At 42.5% G+C, this 16985-nt stretch overlaps 1 protein-coding gene across 1 annotated transcript in view; it reads right to left on the bottom strand.

Annotated features, from left to right (window-relative positions):
- LOC133532830 (uncharacterized) overlaps positions 1–16985 on the bottom strand; it is a 97521-nt gene that overhangs the window by 62114 nt on the left and 18422 nt on the right. The window contains 9 exon segments of the mRNA XM_061871682.1: positions 2527–2704; positions 2988–3085; positions 4320–5789; positions 6035–6119; positions 7990–8140; positions 13920–13986; positions 15058–15172; positions 15499–15618; positions 15653–15778. Of these exon segments, the coding sequence (XP_061727666.1) occupies positions 2527–2704; positions 2988–3085; positions 4320–5789; positions 6035–6119; positions 7990–8140; positions 13920–13986; positions 15058–15172; positions 15499–15618; positions 15653–15778 (2410 nt within the window).

Genomic DNA, 16985 nt, shown 5'->3' on the forward strand with positions numbered 1-16985 from the left:
CACAAATTCCGTATAAAAACTAGTAGGGCTCTGAGAAATGATAGGTTTTAGTGTAATCATTTAGCCTTACTAGGTTTTTGAACTGGCAATCAAAGCGCAGGGGGCGCATTTTCAAAAGTGGGCTTCATTAGACACTGGGCCTTACATGGATCAGGCACCTTACAATGGTTAGTAATCTACTTTTCACGTACATTTTTTATATAAAATTTAACACATTTTTGAGACTGACACAATTTGCGTTTTTAAAATTTTAAAAAGTTGACGACTGATTTGTCAGTATTTTTTAAGTTTTAGGTTTTATTTTTGCATGCGAATAAATACATATACGATACAGATGTGATTTAACATGTTGAATTTCTCTTAAAACTTAGTAGTATATCGCAGGTTAACATGATTTTGTTAATACAAAAAACCTTTTTTTGTGAATATTTCCAAGACTTAAACCTAGTGAGCATTACTAGTTCGTCATTTAACGGGCTTTTAGTATAGGAATGCATACAAATTACTTCAATATGTATAGTCATTACATAGCTAAAAAACGGTTACAGTCCAATAACGTGTTTATTACAAATGTTTTCTAGGTAATATTTTAACAGATAAAATAGTATAAAATTGTTCAGTACCTTTGCGGTTATTAAGCTATGTTTTATTTATTACACAATTCACAATTACGATACTATAAACACGTAAATTGACTTGGCCGTTATTTAGTTATTTTTTATATGTTATTCAATTCTAAAGAACGGTTAAGGTATACTAAACGGTGTTTTAGGAGTAATATCGCACATATTTTAGTAATTATTTGCAACACTAAAACACAAAATTGTGATTTTCTAATTAATAATATAATATTTGAGGAAATGGTTTTCAAACAAAGTAAGGATAAATTTAGTTTTAATTTTTGCACAAAAGAAATCCGGAATAAATGTACACATTTTCTAGAGATATGGGTTTGAACGTTTTTTGCCCATATCTCAAAACTATAATTTGTGGGTTAGATAGGTTTTAGTGATAGGACGGCAGCGCTGTGGAGGAGTATTTTGCAGGCCTCGAAAAGAATCATTTTATGGAGGGCATCGCAGCTTTAGAGCGAAGATGGAATAAGTGCATAGAGCTAGGTGGAGACTATGTCGAAAAATAAAATTAGTTTTAACACCGAAATTCAAGTATTTTCTACTTAGGCCAGTTACTTATCATCCCACCCTCGTAGTACAAATCGATGCCTCCTAAGTATACTGAAAGTGCAAAAATTGGATTTTGCAAGACAGCGGTTCAAAGGTACAACAGAACGTATCTTCCTTATTTTTAAAGTAATTCCATAAAATTTTGGAATTGTTCTAGCGAAATCTCTAAGATTATATATGCATTAATAGCATTCTAAAATCGCAGTTTATGATCAGGGCCCGTACTTTTTATGCCGTTGACGCAAAAGTGACGTAATTGAACATACAGGGAGTTACTACAAATTTAGATAACTTACTTATTGATGGGTATCATAATAAATACTTGTTACGTGAATAAAAGCTTGTTACGCTGTTAAAAACCAAAAATATGTATTATTTCATAAATTAATAATCTATTAAAAAATCTAATCTATTTCTATTATTTTTAAATGTATGGTGCACAATAAAGAATATTTACTTACTTACTTACTTACTTACTATTATTTATTTGTGTGACAATAAAATGAAAGTTAGACGTTTCTATACTGATTGTCAAGTATATGTATCAGTTACCTAAAGAGGTTGACAAATGATTAATTATTACGAAAATACTAATTGAAATCATACTCTATGTCGCGTGACGTCATTTTTCTGTCAACGGCATGAAAGGTACGGGCTCTGTTTATGATAGTATAACAGTATATACTTCAGTATACGCGTATTCTAGCGGAGCCAACAAGCGCTTGATCCAGTATACATCAAAACTTGACAATTATTAGGATACAATTTGATTCAAAGTAGAATTGTATGTTACCCAATTATCAAAACTTTTATAACTTATCAAATAATTGTAATTCAAATTGTGATTGTCAGTTTTTTTATGACGTCGACCCAGTGAGTTGTATCAGTATGCTACACTTTTTTTACCCTCCTCCGCGTTAACTGTACCGCGTACTGTGGCGCAAGTGACTTGCCTCAGTATACGATGTTCAAGTATATAAAATAATAATAATAATAATAAAGACGTTTATTCAAAAAGTTTAAACATAGGTACATAATGATGTTAGTTGCATCCGTATACGTCACTACATTTCCAAAACGAATACGAAATTCTGCATGAAATTTCAGTTGAAGGAAGTATTGGTATTTAAATCATAAATATGTAACAAACGTAAAATCATAAAAATATCACTTGCTCAGTATACTTAGGAGGTACCGAAATGAGCAAGTAGTTTATTCACTCTTTCAAATGAGGTTAAGAGGTAAGTATACTTTATCAGACGACGTTAGATACAGACAACTCTCAACAGCAGTTCCGGGGCCGAGTCCAGCGAGCTGGCTAGGCCTCGAGCCGCGTATGTACCTCTCTATCGACGCGATGGAGCGCATGAGATGGCGCACGGTGCGGCACAGCGAGCCGGGCGCCGCGTCCTCCGAGCCGGACTCCACGGCTGCCGCGGCCGCGAGCAGCAGCTCCGAGGCCGAGTCCAGGGATGAACTGGAGAGGCCTAGCGAGCCCGAACCGCCGTCAGACTCCGATACTAGAGAAAAAATAGTATATGTGAGTAAATGATTCTCATATTTGCTTAAACCACCTGACGAAAAGTAGAAATTTAGAAGAATGCCAGCGGTCAATGCCACTGTGCGAACGTGACAGCAATATATTAATGTGCGTGCAATAGGAATAGAAACAGGCGGTTCAATGTATGAAATTCTTCGTGCTTAACGTCCTTACTTTGCCTCTCATCAGGGAGGTACAATATATGGCGACTTATCACAAATCTATAACGAAAACTTATTACAAACTAGTTTACAAAAACTTACAGTCGTCCAAGTCGCCGGTGGACTTGTCGCTGTCCTGCTCTTCCTGCTCTCTCGCTCCCTCGCCTTGTGTCGCCGGCTGCCCCTCCGTGTCTGGAGGCCTGTGTTATGATAATATTGTTAAGACAGGGGAACCTTTTGAAAAACTTTAAAGTGTCAGGTTCAGCCAATAGTTTTTTAAAATCGTAATTTTTTTTGGATCACAATACTAAAAAATATGAATAGCAATCTTAAGACTTCAAAACGTGACTAAACAACTTTCATTCGATATATGAGGGGCGTCTGAAAAGATCTAAGTCTAAGATAGAAAAAAAAACAATTTAAAAAAATTAACTTATGTTTATTTTTCAATATAATCAATCTCCTTCTAACTCATTGCATTGTTTACATTTTTTATACAGTGCTTTTGGGACGTTAAAAAAATATTTCCCCTTCAAAATGCTCCTGTACAGCCGCCTTCATCACTTCATCACTTCTAAATCGCTTTCCCCTCAACTCTTTCTTTAAATTGTTGAATAGAAAATAATTGCTTGGGGCTAGATCTGGGCTGTAGGGTGGGTGGTCAATTCCGTCAAAACCAACTTCCTTCAGAGCACGCCTCGTAACATAACGGGTGCGTTGTCTTGCAATAACAAAATGTCTTTCCTTAGTTTACCCCGCCTTTTCTTAACTATGGCTTGTCGCACCTGTTGTATTAGATTCGCGTAATCTACTATTACGCGAATCTAATAATCTAATAGCCTTTTTCTAAATAATCGTTTAAAAGAATGCCATCACAGTACAGCCAAAACACCGTAGCCATTAACTTAGAGGCCGACTTTTCCACTTTAAATTTCTTCGGTGGCCTTTCACCCTTTTCAATCCACTGCATCGATTCAGACTTACACTCCGAATCATATTGTCTGATCCATGTTACATCAACAGTTACTATCGGGAACAAGCTTCATCTAAATCATCTTAGCACAATTATAAACACGCCTTTGAAGTTTCAACACGACGTTCTATATCGAAGGCTCCACCATTAACCACCCATTTTCGGTACCCTACGAGTACTGACTTTACTCATGTACAAATGTTCATGTAACATTTCTCAGACTCTTTCTTTATTAATACCTAAGACCTCAGCTATTTTTTACGTTAAATCTAGATGTTTGATTTTTTTATGGCTTCAAGGGACTGTAGACCTAAGCAAAGAGCGTATAATCACTAACCTGAGTACCTATATTGTTTTAATTTCAACTCGATACTTCCCCGCGTTCTCAAGAGAAAGGGTCTTGAGAGACAGACGAACGGACGGACAGACAACAAAGCCGGCTTCCGTGTTGGTATACATACTTGGCCCCCGTCCCGTCCCCCTGCTGTAGCTCCCCTCCCGCGGGCTCTATGGGCGCCGCGTGCTCCTTGCTGCTGTTGTCTCGTTCACTCACATGGCGACCCTGCACGTGTTTGTATACATACTTGGCCCCCGTCCCGTCCCCCTGCTGCAGCTCCCCTCCCGCGGGCTCTATGGGCGCCGCGTGCTCCTTGCTGCTGTTGTCTCGTTCACTCACATGGCGACCCTGCACGTGTTTGTATACATACTTGGCCCCCGTCCCGTCCCCCTGCTGCAGCTCCCCTCCCGCGGGCTCTATGGGCGCCGCGTGCTCCTTGCTGCTGTTGTCTCGTTCACTCACATGGCGACCCTGCACGTGTTTGTATACATACTTGGCCCCCGTCCCGTCCCCCTGCTGCAGCTCCCCTCCCGCGGGCTCTATGGGCGCCGCGTGCTCCTTGCTGCTGTTGTCTCGTTCACTCACATGGCGACCCTGCACGTGTTTGTATACATACTTGGCCCCCGTCCCGTCCCCCTGCTGCAGCTCCCCTCCCGCGGGCTCTATGGGCGCCGCGTGCTCCTTGCTGCTGTTGTCTCGTTCACTCACATGGCGACCCTGCACGTGTTTGTATACATACTTGGCCCCCGTCCCGTCCCCCTGCTGCAGCTCCCCTCCCGCGGGCTCTATGGGCGCCGCGTGCTCCTTGCTGCTGTTGTCTCGTTCACTCACATGGCGACCCTGCACGTGTTTGTATACATACTTGGCCCCCGTCCCGTCCCCCTGCTGCAGCTCCCCTCCCGCGGGCTCTATGGGCGCCGCGTGCTCCTTGCTGCTGTTGTCTCGTTCACTCACATGGCGACCCTGCACGTGTTTGTATACATACTTGGCCCCCGTCCCGTCCCCCTGCTGCAGCTCCCCTCCCGCGGGCTCTATGGGCGCCGCGTGCTCCTTGCTGCTGTTGTCTCGTTCACTCACATGGCGACCCTGCACGTGTTTGTATACATACTTGGCCCCCGTCCCGTCCCCCTGCTGCAGCTCCCCTCCCGCGGGCTCTATGAGCGCCGCGTGCTCCTTGCTGCTGTTGTCTCGTTCACTCACATGGCGACCCTGCACGTGTTTGTATACATACTTGGCCCCCGTCCCGTCCCCCTGCTGCAGCTCCCCTCCCGCGGGCTCTATGGGCGCCGCGTGCTCCTTGCTGCTGTTGTCTCGTTCACTCACATGGCGACCCTGCACGTGTTTGTATACATACTTGGCCCCCGTCCCGTCCCCCTGCTGCAGCTCCCCTCCCGCGGGCTCTATGAGCGCCGCGTGCTCCTTGCTGCTGTTGTCTCGTTCACTCACATGGCGACCCTGCACGTGTTTGTATACATACTTGGCCCCCGTCCCGTCCCCCTGCTGCAGCTCCCCTCCCGCGGGCTCTATGGGCGCCGCGTGCTCCTTGCTGCTGTTGAACTCGTTCACCGCTTGCATCATGCCGAAGAAGGAGATCCTGACAAAAAAATAAAATAAATAAAAGTCCGGCAACGGGGTTTTCAATAAATATATATTTTATCCCTTTAACCACTAAAGTCGTCACCTGCCGCGCGCGACCACAGCCCGACATCAACCTTCGTGCATTCTATAAAAGTTCACACGATAGGCGTGACGTTCAAACTAGTCCAAAGGGTTAAAAATGTAGACGGGAACGTTCGTTCTTCCTCGATTTGAAACTCGAGACACCAAAATTAATTTTACCTCAAAAGCAGTTTCCGTTGTTGCGCGCACACCGTCCGCGGCGTCAGGCAGTCGCAGCGGTGCTGGTAGCCCGACCACGCGCTCACTGAAACACAAACAGCTAACTAAAATACTAGTACATTGATATAGTATCGAGTATTTCTCCGGTTCTCATATAAAAAATATTCGGATATTTCCCGTTTTTATACCCAACAAAATACTTGCTAGGTTCTTTGGGCTTGAACTCTTTGGAGGTAAGACGAAATTTTAAGCTCCTTACGACTGCCTGTTGCGTCTTGCGAGGTGAATCGGACTGTGCCGAACTGGTGGCGCAATTACTGCGTCTTTTTGTCCCTACGCCAACCAGAGTCAATTTCCGGCCTCGTGACCGTGGTCTACTAGTAGGCCCGATTTCGCGAACCGTGTCTCATAGAAAATCCCCACTTGTTCGCCCTTTACTCCTCCTGAATGCGCTCTTAGCATCAGCGCCCGAGTGTGATTTATTTGCTGGCAGGTGGAGCGAAGTGCGAGATGAATTGTTGAGGTTCTGTGAGAGGATGGATGCACGTCCTTCAACAGTTTCATAGCTTAGTGGTTTCATAGCATAGTCAGTGTTATAGCTTAGTGTGGTAACCTGCCTAGAAACTGTCGATGCCTAATTAGTAATTGTACTTAATATTATTAGTTAACCTATTTTTGTTTCAGTTTGTTTGTAGTTTTGCAGTGATTTAGTATATACTGTTATGCTGTACAACTATTTTGGAAATAAATAATAAATAGATAATAGTTTACAATGAAGTTAGCAGCTAATTATAAATAGGTATTTCAAGATAATCATTTGAGACACAGAGCTCCGCGTAAGGTCGAAGGCCTAAAGCGTCAGACAAATGCGGGCCGTTGGAACATATATAAACCCAAAGCTTTTAAAGATGCGCAATTATATTTTTTATGTAACTCATAGATGCTTTTTTGTTAAAGCTTATAAAAAATTAAAATTCAAACACATGCGCGCGTTTGTTTTATGCGATAAACGCATGCGATCAATATAATACAATACTTTTTACTTTTACTACTACTACTACTTTTTTTTTTTTTTTTACTTTTTTTTCTCACACAGTTTACAATAAATCCACAGAAACAAAGACAATTTGATAGAGGTAACAACAGGCGCTGGAAGGACGCGAGGGACCGTGTCGGGGGCTACTCACGGTCGCGGGTGGCGGGTCGCGACATCATGTCGCGCAGGCGGGCCGCGGTGGAGCAGCGCTGGAAGGGCGCGAGGGACCGTGTCGGGGGCTACTCACGGTCGCGGGTGGCGGGTCGCGACATCATGTCGCGCAGGCGGGCCGCGGTGGAGCAGCGCTGGAAGGGCGCGAGGGACCGTGTCGGGGGCTACTCACGGTCGCGGGTGGCGGGTCGCGACATCATGTCGCGCAGGCGGGCCGCGGTGGAGCAGCGCTGGAAGGGCGCGAGGGACCGTGTCGGGGGCTACTCACGGTCGCGGGTGGCGGGTCGCGACATCATGTCGCGCAGGCGGGCCGCGGTGGAGCAGCGCTGGAAGGGCGCGAGGGACCGTGTCGGGGGCTACTCACGGTCGCGGGTGGCGGGTCGCGACATCATGTCGCGCAGGCGGGCCGCGGTGGAGCAGCGCTGGAAGGGCGCGAGGGACCGTGTCGGGGGCTACTCACGGTCGCGGGTGGCGGGTCGCGACATCATGTCGCGCAGGCGGGCCGCGGTGGAGCAGCGCTGGAAGGGCGCGAGGGACCGTGTCGGGGGCTACTCACGGTCGCGGGTGGCGGGTCGCGACATCATGTCGCGCAGGCGGGCCGCGGTGGAGCAGCGCTGGAAGGGCGCGAGGGACCGTGTCGGGGGCTACTCACGGTCGCGGGTGGCGGGTCGCGACATCATGTCGCGCAGGCGGGCCGCGGTGGAGCAGCGCTGGAAGGGCGCGAGGGACCGTGTCGGGGGCTACTCACGGTCGCGGGTGGCGGGTCGCGACATCATGTCGCGCAGGCGGGCCGCGGTGGAGCAGCGCTGGAAGGGCGCGAGGTACCGCGCGAGGCGCGCGCGCCACATGCCCGCCCACGCGCAGCCCGCGCCGCTGTCCGAGGGCGGCACTATGTCCACCTGCACGTACATACGAAGCTTTACCACACCCAAACAATTTACTCCATGGACATGGACGAAGGGTCGTCTTATATCTCACAAGGAAGGGTACCCAACTGTCCGACTCCGATTTGATTCATTTTGATATATGTATAGAGTAGTCTAAAATAACGGACACGTATTTTTTTTAGCTGCCCAAACTCAACCTGTTAGGAGAAAATGGCCTTCAAAGTACTAAAAAGTTACTAAATCTTCTAACTCCTATAGAAAGTGATGCTCAAGCAACTTGCTAGTTAATGGCTGGTTTGAGTATATGTTTGAAAGCAGCAAAAAATAATGAGCACGTGTTTTGTTATATCGGATAAGACTCATTTATTCCTAAAAAAATCGACATTCGAAGTTTTATAATATCTTATCACTAAAGTTACACATAAAGACAGGTATTTTTTTAGGGAAACTTGAGTTTAAGCGTTCATTGCCCCGCTATTTCTAATTTCTCATTGCACGCGCATGATTATATTGCTGTCCACAATGGCAGAGGCCGTGGAATCATGGGCGGGATAGCAATGTCAGCAATACAATTACGCGCGCGATAGATATAGAAAATATTGAGATATTATGTTAATGTGATATTTGTAGAATCTGGTTACGCCTATTTTAAGGGGCCACAGTACTGGCAGTAGACGGAACCCTGTCAAATTTGTATTTGTGTAGCAACGGTTCTATGAATTGTTTGTTTACTTTTATGTATGTCAGTCGGTCAATTACAGTTCTCATGTAAACACTGAATACATTTCTTGTATACACTTTCTTGGTTTAACTGTGCTATAGATCTCTGCTAAATAGTGATAGGTTTATTCCCCACAGTGGTTATGTAGCCTACGCACGATTCAAGAATAGTGTTAACGGTAAAAGAAAGAAATTTTCAGCGGAAATGAGTAGTACTGTAAAAATTGATCAACTCAACGAGAGTAATTATGAAACATGGAAGATCCAAGTTGAAGCAGTGTTAATAAAAAACGACGCCTGGGGATACGTTAATGGGAGTATCAAGAAACCAGCTGAGGTAGCCGAAGCAGCAAAATGGGAAATTGGCGATTCTAAAGCTAAGTCTGACCTAATTTTATCCATAACCCCGAGCGAATTACGACATTTGAGAGGTTGTAAGACATCGCGTGACGTATGGTTAAAGTTACAGAACATTCATGCTTCCAAGGGACCTGCGAAAAAGGCTACGCTATTAAAAGAGTTGTTACTGCGTAAATTGGATGAAGGTGGTGACTTAAGAGAACATGTCATGCGATTTTTCGATGTAGTAAGCCAATTAGCGGACATGGATATTGAAATGCATGATGATTTGATCTCTATAATGCTTCTGTATAGTTTGCCGTCCAGTTTTGACAATTTTAGATGTGCCATAGAATCTCGAGATGCATTGCCAAAACCAGACGCATTGAAAATTAAGATATTAGAAGAGGAACATTCCAGAAATGTTAAAGAAAGTGTAGATAAGGCACTTCTTGTAAAAGGAAAGAGATCTTCTAAGCCTAAGAAACAAATAGAGCATCGTCAACACGCATATGATGCCCCTGAGCAGGCTAATTCGAAATTTAAGTATAAATGTTTCAAATGTCACCAGCATGGACATAAAGCCTCTGAGTGTACACAGAAGATGAAAGTACAACGTAATGATAGTGCAAAGTATGTGTCGAACTTAAATGAATTACCAGATGTTGATTCCAATTTTGTAACATTCAATTGTGTTTCAGATGTTAATGCTGTTTGCAACGAGAATGGAAATTGGATCGTTGACAGTGGGTGTACGTCACATTTGTGCAACGATACAGATAAATTTGGTACTACATTACTACCGTTGCCCGGTAAGCTAAATTTAGCGACAAATTCGAGCACAAACGTACAAGGTAAGGGGACAGTAAGATTTTCTTCATGTAATAATGGTTCTAAAACTGAAGTGCAACTGCCAAATACTCTATTTGTTCCTGATTTGCGATGTAACCTAATTTCAGTAGCTAAAATTACTGATCAAGGGTATAGCGTTACGTTCAAGAAAAACATAGCTAGTGTTCAAGATAGCTATGGTAACACTAAACTTGTCGCGAATCGTAAAGGTAATCTATATTACGTCGAGGAACATTGTGATGGAGTGTCAGCGATTTCTGAGCGAAAGGTTGACGTATGGTCGTGGCATGAGTATTTAGGTCACTTAAATGCGAAAGATCTTGTCCGAGTCTTAAACAAATCTGGCATGAACTTAAAGATGACAGATGTAGCCGAGTTGTACGATTGTGATATTTGTGCGAAAGGAAAAATGAGTAGGTTGCCTTTTTCTAGATCGAGTGGGCCATGCGATGAAAAGTTGAGAATCATACATTCTGACCTCGTAGGACCCATGCGGCATACGTCAATAAATGGAGCGAAATATTTCGTAACCTTTATCGACGATCATACGAGATGGTGTGAAGTATATTTTCTTAGCAAGAAAAGTGAAGTCTTCACTACATTCAAGGTATATAAAAATTACGTAGAGAATCTATTCAGACGTAAAATAACTTATCTTCATACAGATAACGGAGGCGAATACTGTAATCGGGATTTCGACGAGTTCCTGAAGAAAGAAGGAATAGCAAGAAGATTGACAATTCCTGGAGTACCCCAGCAGAACTCGGTCGCGGAAAGAAAAAACAGGACCTTGTTAGAAATGGCGAGATGTATGCTGATTTCGTCAGGACTTTCTCCGGGTTTCTGGGCAGATGCTGTAGCAACAGCTTGCCATGTAAGAAATCGTTGTCCGACCAGAAGTCTTGAAGGTGAGATACCTTTTGAGAAATGGTTTGAACGACCTGTCAAGTTAGACTACTTACACAAGTTTGGATCTAAGGTACACGTCTTGGACAAGTCAACCGGGAAAGATAAGTTCGCACCAAGAAGCCTGGAAGGAATCTTTGTAGGCTATCCTAGAGATCGCAAGGGTTACAGAGTATGGATGCCAAAACAACGACAAGTTATCATGTCAAGAGATGTGAAATTTCACGAAGCAAAAAATGAAGATAAAGAAAACGTGAACCTGAAGATTGACCCCTTTGAAATCGACTTAGGAGAATCGATAAATGTTCAAAATCAACCTGTATCGGTAGATGTAGAGTTCCATCCGACTCAAACTAGTGAAAATCCGGTAATACATATCTCCAATCACGAGGATGAGTGCATCGAGTCATCGAGTAGTCGTGATCCAGAACCTGAAGGAGGAGATGATGTTCCCGTTGAAACCCGCCAAATGACAGACGATCCATATAATGTCATGGAACCATCTCAACACGATCATCATCAAGACGATGTTCATGTTGATGGGGGGAGGATAGTAAAGAGAGGTCCAGGGCGACCACGACTGGAGCGAGGTCATGTTGGGCGTCCACGGAAGATATACAACATGGTTGATGTAGAGCCACAGGTTTCCACGGAAGAAGGCGTTGAGTCGAATGGAGAGTATGCAGACTGTGTGGATTTCGTTGGAGTCGCCGAAATAACTCTAAAGGAGGCCTTATCCGGTAACGAACGAAAAGGATGGAAGGACGCAATAATTTCAGAAGTTCAAAGTTTAATCAAAAACGATACTTTCGATGTTGTCAAGAAGCCTATGGGTCGAAATGTTGTTGGTTGCCGATATATATTAACAAAGAAGTTGAATATCGATAGAACTGAGAAGAAGAAAGCCAGACTAGTGGCAAAAGGTTTTAGCCAACGTTACGGCATCGATTATCAGAAAACTTTTGCGCCAGTCGCTAGGCTTGACTCGATAAGACTATTAGTTGCACTTGCAGTGGAGCTGGATCTTAAAATTCATCAGTTGTACATTAATACGGCATATTTAAATGGATTATTAGAAGAGGAGATATATATGAAGGTGCCAGATCTCCTAGATGAATGTTTGCAAGATCTAACACGATTGGAGCAGCCAGGTTCACTTATACATGAAAGAGCTAGCAAGATGTTATGTGACCTGAGGTCTGGAGGCAGTGTGTGCAGGCTCAAAAGATCGCTGTACGGGCTTAAACAAGCTGGTCGACAATGGAACATCAGACTGGACGAGCAGCTGAAGTCCATGGGATTACAAGCATCTTTAAATGAGCCTTGTCTTTATTTTAAAAATACAGATTCGCAAACTAAACTCTTTGTATTAGTTTACGTGGATGACATTCTCGTCGCTTCGCAAAGAGGTGAATGCATCGAAGATTTCAAAAAGGAACTGGTCACTAAGTTTGAATTGAAAGATTATGGCATTGTGAAATATATGTTAGGCATAGAGTTTGACAGATGTGACAAAAGCATGAAATTGTCACAAGAAAAATACATTGATGATTTATTAATCAAATTTAATATGGATAAAAGTAAACCAATATCTACGCCTATGGAAGTTAAGCAAAAGATTGAAAAATCTGTAAATAAGTGCAGTGACAGTGAACAGTACCCATATCGTGAGATTATAGGTTCACTGATGTATCTCTCTACGGGAACAAGACCTGATATTACGAATACCGTGGCTGTATTGAGTCAATTCTTGGATTGCCCTAATGAGGAATGTTGGAATGCTGCAAAGCGTGTGCTGCGATACCTAAAGCATACAAAACAATATGGACTTGTTTACAAAAAGACAGGTAAATCTTTGCATGGTTACTCGGATGCTGATTGGGGAGGATGTTTGATAGATAGGCGTTCTTATTCCGGTTATGTTTTCATGTTAGGAGGTGGATATGTGTCGTGGAAGTCGCAGAAGCAAAAATGTGTCAGCACCTCAAGCTGTCAATCAGAGTATGTAAGTCTAGCCTCATCAATGAAGGAAGCTATCTACTTGAACAGCTTACTTACTGAAGTTGGGTTACGTAAGTTTGCACCATTATCTTTACATGTAGATAATCAGGGGGCGATTTGCCTTGCGAACGATCCAATGTTTCATTCTCGGAGTAAACACATTGACATAAGGTACCACTTTGTACGAAGTGTATTAAAGGACAATAAGAGTATTGAGTTAAAGTACTTACCGACCGACTCAATGCTCGCCGACATATTAACGAAGGCTCTGCCTAGAGAAAAGCACTATATGTGCATGCGTGGTTTGGGCATTGCTTGTTAATTGTTTATTTTTTTTATAGTTGTTCTTTGATATCACTTTGATTTGTTTTTATATGTTTTATTTGTGTTACCGTTTATTTTGAATATGCACATTAAGGGGGCGTATTGAAATATTATGTTAATGTGATATTTGTAGAATCTGGTTACGCCTATTTTAAGGGGCCACAGTACTGGCAGTAGACGGAACCCTGTCAAATTTGTATTTGTGTAGCAACGGTTCTATGAATTGTTTGTTTACTTTTATGTATGTCAGTCGGTCAATTACAGTTCTCATGTAAACACTGAATACATTTCTTGTATACACTTTCTTGGTTTAACTGTGCTATAGATCTCTGCTAAATAGTGATAGGTTTATTCCCCACAGAAAATATAGAAAATGGCGGGTCAATGTACGAAATGACAGACAATACAGACTTTCAACTGACAGAATGTGTCCAAAATATGTATATGTAATAGTTAGCTCAGAGTTTTATACTTACAGAGCTAAATTACCAGTTAAACATCCTTTCCACAGTTGGTTAAATATGATTGTGCTCAACATTGTAAAAAGTGAACGCCGTTTTAAATTTCAACATTTTTGGCTTTATTGCATTGGGGTATAACATTTTTGTGAAAGTGCAAACTGAAAGACATTGCATTAAGCGTTTCTCACCTTAAATGTGATTGTAGAAGCAGCCTTAAAGTTCTCCAAGATCTTGAACAACCTCTCCATAGCGTTTCTGCAACAGAGAGTAAATTTTCTCACTATTTTTTTTGCTACTAAACGTAAGTACTATCTTGTACGATCGATATTCGAAATGTCATCGATATGTCATGGTTTTTAATAGGGGATGTTACGCAAAACTCTGCGCATGGGGCACCTCTAGAACATACTTAGGGCCTACCGCGAAACACGAAAATCGAAGTATCATCATCTGCCTCTCTATCACCCTTGCATATTCGAGCGATAGAGGCAGATAACGAAATTTCGACTTACGCTTTTTGCGGTAGGCCTCTGTAAACAAAGCTTGATGCATCAATATCATAGTGAAAACTCAAAAAACTGTTGAAGGCTTGTTTAAGTTACTCGATGGTTTAGAATATATGATAGTGCTGCTCTCTGGCGGCAGAAAATTGCAGTAATACTCCCTTTTTTTGTCTGGTCGATTTAAATATACTTAATGTCCGTATTACAAGTTACAACAACGCTATTAATAATATATATAAAAAAAACTATGACATTCAGTTTCCTTTAAATGTACTTAGCCGTACCCCGAAGCAAAGGAAAGGAAGGTAGTCTAAGTAAAACACGTGCCCCTTAGTTTGACATCCAAAACAGATGGCGCGTATAATGGAAGGTGGAGGTAAGGAATGGAATCTCCATGTACCAAAAAGTGTCATCAAAAAACCTTAAATAGGTGGCGCTACAATACCTAGAATACTTGAAGAAAAAAATCAAATCATAGACAGCGCACTTCACGCCGACAAAAACGCCTAGGTTTTAGCTACTCCAGCGCTACTCTGAAGAGATTTGGAAAAATTATTTATAGCTGACAGCTGGACACTTTAGCAACAGTTCTATCATAAGAGATTTCACTCCTTTTAATTCCACATTCCATAGCGCGTATGTTTTGCGGTAACTGAATTCTCAAACGTCAACTTTTGTACAGCGCCATCTCGTTTAACTGTCAAATTCGAAGCACGAAATTGTCTTAGATTATACACGTCTTACTCAATCAATGTATCTTTGCCCCGAAGTTAACCGAGTTAAAAAAGCACCGTGTGTATATTATAGGTAAAAGTAAACGTACTCTTTCTGCAGCGGCTCCTCGACGGGTCGACACAGGCACACTTTGTTGACGATGTCGCGCGTCAAGTCGCTCTCCGCCTCCAGCCGCAGCAGGTGCTCGTGTATTATGGCAAGACCTGACAACAATAACCATATTATTAACGAGCAATATGAGACTGCTGTTCGCTCCGGGCAAGTCAAAAATTTGTGCTGGATACGATATGGAACAGATCTAGATATAATTTTTGACGTATCTTAAAAATTGAATCATCGTTGGAGATACAGCATTTAGTTAGCAGCTGCCAAATTGTATGAAGTTACCGCCCCACGAAAGTTCATATTTTCACCACTTCGTGCGATGGTGTCGCTTGTCCACCACCAACTTAAGACATAGATAGCGGGTGCAACAAGGTGAGGTGTGCCCAGCAGATACGGCTCGGAGAGACAGAGACAGCATGTATACCTGTCTCGTGCACGGCGTGCCGCTTGAGCCGCGCCAGCTGCCACGCTGCGTAGCGACACGGCTCCGCTGCCCACGAGAGCGACAGAGCACGCATGAGGGCCACCGCCGTTGGTAGTCTCGCTCCCCGTCAGCGGGACAGAGACAGCATGTATACCTGTCTCGTGCACGGCGTGCCGCTTGAGCCGCGCCAGCTGCCACGCTGCGTAGCGACACGGCTCCGCTGCCGACGAGAGCGACAGAGCACGCATGAGGGCCACCGCCGTTGGTATCGTCTCGCTCCCTGTCACAATATAATTGATTAAATAATAGTAGTTTATGTGACTGCTACATAATAAAAGGCATTAAAATACATGAGTGTTGGTTTAAGAAACGGACGAAGTGAATTTCTTAATAGTATCACACGAGTGTTTTAATGTCTAATTATGTACAGTTACATACACTATTTTATCTACACACATATCATACATATATTAACATATATATATTTATTTTTAATTCCGCTACCTAAAGGTTGTCTGGAAGAGATCGCTTTTTAGCGATAAGACCGCCTGTTGTTTACCTCTTCTTTATGTGTTGTATTATTTGTACTGTTTCTGTATTGAGGTGTGCAATAAAGTGTATTTGTATTGTATATTATAAACTTTCTATGATATATTCACTAACCCAAATTACAGCCAACGTTGAGGATTCGTTGCTCTCTTGGCGGAACGCGCGGATATGTGGTGGCGTCACCGAAATATTTTTATCGCTCATTTTACACGCACCTTTTGCTATAGTTACTTTAAAAACAACAAAACATATTCATTTTATACAACTAATTAAAAGACAAACTGTATGTCAAATGGCGGTAAATGAAAACTTTTTTCACGCCTGTCACGTATTCGTAGTTTTTTTTTAATTCAGAGACAAACTAGAGTCGGGGGCCTATTTCCGTATCATTCAAAAAATCTTAAATTGTAGTATGTATCATATTATTGTACAATAAGTTCGTAGATTGAATACTTAACTGTAGTTTGTTCTGTACATAGTGTAGTGTTCATATTGTTTAATAGTTGTATGTAGTCTATTAGTTAGTCGTAATTTGTATTTCTTTGCAGATCGGATACTCCACCGAACACTGTCTATGACCGTAATAAGAATCATATACTAGCCGTGTCTTATCCAACCTCGACATTGGCAGAATCATCAACACCTTGATGGAGCCATAACACGAAAAATTGATTGATTGATACAAACTTACATGCGAGATATGTCAATTGTATGCAATTGACATTTCATTTCGAGCAAAAACACATCTCGATTGATTCACATTCACACATATTGTTTTTTTTTTTTCAGAGATGTTCCAAATTTTAATGTATAATCAAATCGATTTTGATGTAGTTATGAAGCAATTACAACATCATCACAGATAAGAAATTTGTTGTAACAAAACAGTTTATCGTAATGTTGGCCACTATTTACGGATTTTGAAGGCATCATAGAGG

This window comes from Cydia pomonella, chromosome 27, assembly GCF_033807575.1.
Source record: "Cydia pomonella isolate Wapato2018A chromosome 27, ilCydPomo1, whole genome shotgun sequence".
Lineage (NCBI taxonomy): Eukaryota > Metazoa > Arthropoda > Insecta > Lepidoptera > Tortricidae > Cydia > Cydia pomonella.